The following is an 8,728-nucleotide window of genomic DNA, read 5'->3' on the forward strand; positions in this document are numbered from 1 at the left end:
AAAATCTATTTCAAAACGATTTGTATTTTATTTATACCTAACTCCTGTCTTTTAAATAAAATAAAACTTAAGATTTGCAGTATAAATATTTATTGTAATAAAAAATAAAAATCAGGTTAGTTAAAACAACTGAAATGCAATTATAAATGCTGCTTAAAATAAAGTCACAGTCCTAATGTTATGAGTACACACATTCAAGTGTCGACACGATCTCGATAATTGAAATTGAAAATAAATTAACCCCTTTTTACTGGAATTTACAAATTTTTTATAAATTAAAGCAGAATTCACCATTCAAGAGTAGACAAATGAATATGCTGTCCCTTTTCTAATTCATATTTTATGAAAAGGACATCAATAATGCAACTTGCAAATTAAAAGAATAATTAGTAGGTATCAGAACATAATTTAAAATTAGTGATTTAGTGAACACCTTTTACCCAAGTAAATTAAAAATGCAATTTCTAAAAAGCGTTAGAGCTAGTAAAAGAAACGTAGTTTATTTACATCTATGTATTTGTGACGTCACATCTTAACTAAGGACACTTATCAGATTATTGTTCGTAAAGGTGCAGATCTCGGCAGATCAAGTTTAAAAAAAATATACTTATTTACCATTAATTCATTATGTATAATTGTCTTGTACTTTAGTTACTTTGCTTGGTTCTTTGTTTATTTAAAAGTTGCGATTACATCAACACACATACAAAATATTGTCAAAACAACTTAAAAACTATTGCAATTTTAGACTTTCGTCTTAGTACTTAAAAATAAAATATTCCCTTAGTTTTATCATTATAATAGTAACCCTAAATAAAATGGCAACACTATCATGGCCACAATATAATAAAATCTCTTTTTATGTCAACATTTTTCTTACATTAAGATTCATTTTTAAATTAATATTACTTAGAACATTATTATTTAAAAAATAAAGCATGCTTTTTTTTTTTCATTTGAAATAAAACATAACCTAATTTTGCTCAATTAACACCACATTATTTATTTACAAATGTATAGACTTCGGAAAATGCCACGTTAGCGACTTCGCTTCGCGATACCGACGTTGTCTACGACGAAAAGCGTGAATGACCATAATATACCAAAAGTAAAAAGAATAAAACATAATATTGCATGATCACATGATATCATCTCATGATGACAACAGAGCTAACTAAACACTGTTTCTTACAGTAGACAACTTTAAGTTGAATGTCATAAAGTTGCAATTGGGAGTAAAAAGTTAAACTTAATTTTTAAATACAAAACATTCACCCACACACTGGGCACTTAACAGCATAATCTTAACTTAAAATCAAAAGAATGATAATTCCAGGACATATTACAGATCTTACTCAACCATAAGCGGGAATTCTTCAATATCTTCACACATTGAATTGAAGCCAGCTGCCCAAGCCTCCAATTCAGCTTTCTGAAAAAGTAAAAAAAGAATACTTGAGATTTATTAAAAAAATTCTGGCGTTAAGAGTCGCCTCTCTAACTGCTTAAGGTGGGAATCGAACCCCCTTTTGCTTGCAACGACGGCTCTTCCATCTGAGAATAGCCAACTTAGACAGTTCAAATTTTTGAAGTTATGTATTTTAAAAATATTTAACTGCTATAAGAGAGCAATAGTGGGTGCGATTTTTTATTGACTGATAAATTGTCGTACCCGACGAAGACTGCCCCAATGATCATTAGGGCTTTTTTCTTTTATTTCATTATTAAATACTACATTCCTTAATACACTTTTCAGTAAAACAATTGTATTAAAAAGTTCAATACTTATTTAGATATTCCACTTTATGCAAAAGCCACAATCTCATACCTACAAAATCTCCCGTGGAAAAAAGCCACAACCTGAATATGGCCCTTATGGGGCCATATTCCAGGGAAATAATTGGCGCTAGATTTTTTCGATGTATGGAAAACAAAGAGCCACAATGGCGTTAGTTGTAATGAAATTAGTTTTTTACTCTATTTGTATATGTCATCGGAAAATAACAAGACTCGTAAGTTGATCATTTTTCTAGGAAGTTGATCAACTCTCGGAAAATAACAAACGGCAGTTGAAATGTACTATTTAACGCATCGAATTTTAGCTAATTGGTCAACTTACGGTACCTAGCCGTAATTTAATAATTAACTATATTGCTACAAGTAAAATCATCCACAAATGGGCCAATCGTTGCCCAGTGTACTATTTGACGGTACACTATTATCCGTCACTTAATACACTTTTCTCTGATTGGTCGACAGACACTTAGATTATGTTGTTTTAAATTTTAATATAAATTTACATTTTCGAGATAGGGATATTAAAGTTCGTCTATGCTATATAGTTAAATAAATGAAAAATGTTTAAAAAAATATATTGGAGGTCAAAGTTTTATTATTGTAAGTTATATTAATTAAAAGTAAGTTTGTTTATTTCTACCACTACTGACTCCATTTCACTCATCATAAATAAAATGACGCGTTATTATGAGAATTATTACCACACAAAACAACAATTGATAATTTTACCACTGTAAATAAAGAAAATAGATTTGTTTACGTTTAAGCCGGTAATGGCGGTGGCTGGGTGGCGGGGAGCGGTATAAAAGCACGTGAGTCTTTTAACCAATCAACGTGCACCTTGCCTTTGTCGGATGATTTAACGGCAAGACGCCGTAAATTAATCAACTTACTAAAATACATACGTTAAATAGTACATTTCAAATGCCGTTTATTATTTTCCGAGAGTTGATTAACTACCTAGAAAATTGATCAACTTACGAGTCTTGTTATTTTCCGGTGACATATATAAATTGCTCTTTTTGATTTCGTGGAACTCTAGGGTATAATAGGATTACTTCAAAGAATCGAATGGCATCAATATTTTTTGAATTCTACGAATTTTTTCGACTTATTTTTTACACAAAATAATTCGCCATAGTTAAAATAAAAATAATTATTACAATACTTTAGTTCTAACAAGTCAATAAGAGGTCCATACACACTATCATATCGAAAAATTATCATTACCGTGATTACTTTTTAAAATAAACACAAAAATGTCTCTCCTGAAAAGTTGCTGTTTTGCAATTAGGGCAGTTTTCGTCGGGTACGACGAAATAGTCCCCTAAAATAGTTAAAATCATAATAATTCAAAGTCTTATTGCAGCTGCTATATTATTTCTCCATCACACACATCATTGGCAGGAGCTAATACAGCTCGTCATAATAACATTAAGTGATCATTGACCTACCTCCTTCTTGGACAAATCCCTTTTCTTCGGTTTTGCTTTCTTCTTAGCCTTGGTTTTCTCCATATTGGGCATGGTGAATGTGAGGTCTGCCAAGTTGTCCTCTTCACCTGACTCTTGATCATAGACCCTCGTATCGCTGCCCGATGTGGAACCCTGGCGGAATGTAACCTTCTTGGCCTTGCCGTAACTCTTTCTGGTTGGCTGAAACGTAATACATTTTTCATCAGTTTAATTACACCAACCTACCATCAAAATTGCAATGTCCTTTAATTAACCTTTATAGTGGAGTCAGTTTGTAATCTATTATGAAAAAAAAAACATAAGAGAAAAGAGAATGAAGAATGTAATACACATTAAACGGATGAGTTTATAAAACATACCTTCAAATGATGTACAACTTCAATATCTTCAAACAAATGGACAGAATAGTTATCATCGTCATCAAGTTCTTGAGCATTTGAGTTTTCTGCCAGGTCTGTGGCACCAATATTCTCTGTGTTCTTTTCAATATTCTCAGGAAAGACTGGGGCATCAGAGGCTGACTTCATCTCATCATACACTTGGTTCACTGCCTCTGAACTGGCAGCTACTTTAGTCTTCGCAGCGAGGGGAATATTTGCTCTACAAGGCCCAGTCTGAGCATTTATTTCTTGCAGCACAGCTCTAGCACGAGGCCTCAAGGCTCTAACTCTGGGGTTATCTATCTTGACTGGTGACATATTCTCCTGATCTTCACTGTCATCAAATCCAAAGAATGTACCATCCTGGCTTTTGTCTTTCTTAGACTTCCCAGGAGTATTCTTTTTACTGCTTTTACCTTCACTGGAGTTTTCTTTATATTCATTATTTGATGATTTGCTACTATTTGACTCATTCTTTTCAGCACTCTCTTGAGCAGGTGAAATTTCAGGTGCTTCTTTTCGAGGAGTTTTTCTGGGAGTATGGTATGCAGTATCTTTGTTTCCATGACCACCCATATGTGAAACATCCTCAAACAAAGAATTAGCTTTAGTTGGTGTCACAGACCTAGCTCTTTTCCTTTTACTGGCACTTTTCTCTGCCATTTCTTTTATGAAAGAAATTATGCTGGTTTGTTTCAGATTAGGTTGATTGTTATCAACAATTTCAGGCAACACTTCATCATCCTCAGGCACCATATTGGTGTACACATGCTTCTTTTTGTTATCTTCAATATTGATGAATGAACATTCAACGGCAGGTGTCATGTTTGGCTTGACGTAAGTGTTCGCTTGCCACCTTATGGGCAACTGCTCAAACTGTACCCTCCAGGGGCTAGCATGGGGCCTTCTTACTGACATATTCATGCTACTACTTGCTACAGGAGGCTCATCGAAGAAACTAAAATCTTCTTGAAGTTTTAGAGGATCATTGTCAGTCCTGTTAATGCTGTGATCCTGAGTGGTACTTTGTACTGGAGACTTAGGACGATTAGGTGACGTTACTGGCGAATAATTGACTTCAAAGTGGTCAGGCAAAGGCTCAATATCAGCAGCAATATCTTCGATTCCTACTGAGACATGATTGATGTCAGTTACATTTTGTATCTCTTCTGTTACCTTCTTAGATTCTGACTGTTTAACTGTGTCTGTTACAGTTATTTGAGGTTTATATGCAATTTTTGCTTGATTTTGCAAAGCTGTTGCAGATTTTGTTAGAAATTGCTTTGTGTTACTAGCCACTATGTTCTTCAAGGCTGCCAAAGCTTTGTTGACATTTTGATCATAATTATTTTTGAATACAACTGTTTTTGGCTTGGCAGGTTTCTTCTTGACTGTCCTCTTTCGTTTTTTCTTCTGTGGTGGTGGTTCCTCGTTAGGGTCGAATGTGAACTCATAAACATCAAGATGACCACTGTCCCTTTTCAATGATGACTTCTTCTTTTTATCATCAAGAACCCTGAATGAAAAGCTTTTCTCCAACAGTTTCTGACCAGCTGTTTTTACAGGCAATTTCTCAGGAGATTGAGATTTATTTACTGGGGCTTTAGACTTTAATAACCTTTGCTTGGCATTGTTATTTGTGTCTGATGTTTTTTCTGGGTTTTTCTTAAGAGGTATTCTAGGTTGCTTAGCTATATTTTGAGAGGTAGACTTCGGGTAAGACTTTGAGGTTAGGTTTTGTGCGGCTGGTTTCTGAATAACTTTGCTGTCAGGTTTACCTTTATTAGGCAATATTGGAGTACTGGCATGACATCCTACAGGTATGAACTTGTTGGGGCTCACAGAATGATCATCAAACTTAGATGGCAAGCGGCAAATCCTTTTAGGACGAGGGGCTAACAAGCTATTGTCAGCATCTTTCTGAGGTGTTTTAAACGGTGAAACTATTGAGGTATCGTTTTTGTTTGGAGTCTTGCTTTTGTTAACAACAGATTTTGGTTCTTCTGACTCCTTACTGTTTGATAGACTAATCAACACTTGATTTTCGACAAACCTATTGGGGAGACGTCTCTCACGACGGGGTCTCTGTGTGTTTTCATCTGCAATTTCAATTGCTTTAGTGACTGCCTTCTTGGTGGTCTTTTTTGGTACGTCATCATTGTCGTCTGAAGCAGAGTTTGTTTTGTCAGCCAAAGCTTTACGAGGTTTTGCACTTTTATTAGAAGTCTTCGGCTTGGATTTCTCTACAACACCGATGTTTTCTTTCGAAGATTTCGTTGTCCGCGCTCTAGTTTTAGGCGGCATGACGCTACTTGAAAAACAAATCTTGCTTTTTGAACATAACCAATAACAGTACTTCACACAATAATAAAACCTATATGCACAATGTATTTATCCGCAAAGACGATTTTAACTGACAATTATCGAGAAAATACCAAATTACTAAAATTATCTGCGCACAACACAAAACATTTTCGCTCGTTTTTTTGACGTTTGACATTGACATTTGACATTATTGCCTAATCTGTGGTGAGAAAAAATCGGATTCTCTTCAAAAATATTCTGTTATTTTATATTTAATAACGGTAAAATATCGGTATTACTCGCTTTGTAAAAAATTGAATCTGAAAAGGTTGGTTAAAAATTAATTTCTGTATTCATTAATTATAAACCCTTGTTTATTTATCGACAATATAAAGACGAAAAAAAATTATAGGTACCAAACAAACTTATAGAATATTCTGGGTATTTCGCCGAAACAGTAATTTTTCTGTGTCCAGGCAGGCGAACACATGTTTTTTTATATTTATATGAATAAAAGTATTTTTATGGGAAAGTTAATCAAAAGTTTTATTTCGATGGGTGCCTGGAATAAAGCCGCAATCGACAAAACACAATTTTACAGGAGAAGAGATTTAGTGAAATTTTTGAATAATAACTAAACTACGAGGCGTATCCAAATGGTTTGTATATCAAACGATGCGTTATTTTTTCTGGAGTAACATATAATGTGCATAAGGTTATAGTGCTTAGAATATACCTTAAAAAAGGTAGAAATACATATTGCCGCTTCATACATTGAAAGTCGGTTTCGTAAGAGTCCATTGTGGTTTTATTCCGGTAAAAAGTGCAAAAGTAATCATACAGCAATAGTGCATTGCAGCGTTGTGCGCTGATCTGAAGGATGTATGGCGAATACAGTAATAGCGGTTTGCTTGAATTTAATGATCGACTTGGAAAATGTACTGGTGAATGCTGTGTACATTATATGTTCATATGGTCCGTATCGAAATGAGTACAAAGTTGAATATCTAGAGTGTTTCGTTAATATCTTTATATAAAGTAGTGGAATTCATTAGTACATAATGATAATATTATAATATTACACGCTTTTGCCCGCGGCTTTTTCGTAGTTTAGAAGTTATCAATAATTTTGTAACTTTTTTTCAATTTCATGACCTAGTAGGCTTTAAAAAAACTTATCTTTATTTCGGGTTGACTTATCTCAGATTTCTTTATTTTGACAATATCGCTATTAATTGCAAATGTTTGAAAAAAATATTCACCTTCCTATCTTTGATGCAAGATTCAAAATTTTTGCTAGAAAGTCTGTGGTGTCTTTTAGGCATAAATCTAATTTCTTTGGCCCTAATTTCCTTGTTTTCCGTGGCATAAAATGGCCTAGGAAATTATAAAAGACCATTTTTAATTCGGCGTAAAGTCAAATTTTGAGTATTCCTTTATTGGAATAAGTTTAAAATTTACATTTTAAGAAATGGGTATCAGAATAGATATAGAACAACTTGTTTTTAACTCTTAACTCAATCTACTGAATTTATCTTCCTTAGTTGTGTAAAAAGCTCGCAATGATACAATATTCATTGGTATGTTTGCTTGCGAAGGTACAAAGAAATGGGTCGAACAAAAAAAAAAGCAATCCACAGAAGAAAACTTAGAGAAAAAAATATTTATAATAATTTCCTTGGCTACCAAAAATTCATGACCTTATAACTTTGTTTCTAAAACGAATTATGACACCCCTTTTAGATATATTAGCTTAGTTTTTGCTACTTAATACAATGAGAAACTAAAAATAGTCAAAAACAAAAATATATTTCGTACCAAGGAAATTAGGCAAAATTGACCATTTTTGGCGAAATACCCTTCTACAGGGTTTCTGAACGGCCATACTAGCGATGTCTGAAATTATAGGAAACTAATTAATTATACCTTAATAAATAAATAAATAAATATCCTTGAACATTTTACACTGCGCCGTTAGTCCCAAACTAAGCAAAGCTTGTACTATGGGTACTAGACAACGGATTTATAACTTTATATTCAACGAAATTTAATTATTTTCGAGAAAATTAACTTGGAATTTTATTGTTTTTTTCGTGATTGCGAGTTGATCCCGAAAAAAGACTGAATATTGTAAAATTGTAATATTGAATTTCCTAGTTAGTCTATCCGTTGAACGTTTCTAGCGAGCAGCGCTTTTTTTTTGCTTTTTCCACATAATACAAGGTGTGGTTGTGTAAAACAATGCCCATCGGGTGGTAGTAGTACACATGGAAGGAACAAGAAAAATATTTAAAAAAATATTTTTTTTGGCATAGGTGTCGTATAAATAACACCCCTGAGATGGACGTTGCAGTTGTTTTACAAAACACACCCTATACAGTAAAATGTTTAAAATAAGTTTAAATTTCTTTTTCATGTAGTATTTGAATGGGATGGGCGATTTAAAAGGGGCGAATTTGATGTTAATTTTGCGCTAGCTACATTTGACAGCCGGGGCGGTCCGCCCCGGGTGCCAAGCATCAGGGGGTGACAAAAGTCGCGCAGATTAGTACTCATTGGCGCATCTGCATGGCAAGGACGGTCGTGATGTCATGACCATTCTGGGGTGCCTTAGGCTATAATTTTATATTTATATTATGATGGGGGGGGGGGGGTGCCGCCCCGGGTGCCAACCGCCAACCTATGCTACGCCACAACTGACTGGCGAACATTTCATGGGTCAAATGTCATTTGGGCGAAAAGTAAGATGCCTAAAGATTTTGTTGGTCAAAC

General features: G+C 34.1%; 1 protein-coding gene across 1 annotated transcript; it reads right to left on the reverse strand.

Annotated features, from left to right (window-relative positions):
* Positions 1-498: 498 nt before the first annotated feature.
* On the reverse strand, positions 499-6,161 carry dmt (dalmatian). Its single transcript, XM_028318319.1, has 3 exons — positions 3,632-6,161; positions 3,252-3,452; positions 499-1,432 (listed from the first exon to the last, which is right to left on the reverse strand). Exons 1-3 carry the CDS (start codon positions 5,954-5,956, stop codon positions 1,352-1,354), a joined length of 2,607 nt encoding a protein of 868 aa, XP_028174120.1. The 5' UTR covers positions 5,957-6,161; the 3' UTR covers positions 499-1,351.
* Between the last annotated feature and the right edge of the window lie 2,567 nt (positions 6,162-8,728).

This window comes from Ostrinia furnacalis, unplaced genomic scaffold (assembly GCF_004193835.3).
Source record: "Ostrinia furnacalis isolate ACB-3 unplaced genomic scaffold, ASM419383v2 OfSCF6735, whole genome shotgun sequence".
Lineage (NCBI taxonomy): Eukaryota > Metazoa > Arthropoda > Insecta > Lepidoptera > Crambidae > Ostrinia > Ostrinia furnacalis.

Coding starts and splice junctions, on each gene's coding strand:
- dmt (XM_028318319.1), bottom strand. CDS start 5,956: ATGCCGCCTAAAACTAGAGCGCGGACAACGAAATCTTCGAAAGAAAAC. Junction 3,453..3,631: donor AAGTTGTACATCATTTGAAG/GTATGTTTTATA, acceptor ATTACGTTTCAG/CCAACCAGAAAGAGTTACGG. Junction 1,433..3,251: donor GGGATTTGTCCAAGAAGGAG/GTAGGTCAATGA, acceptor TTACTTTTTCAG/AAAGCTGAATTGGAGGCTTG.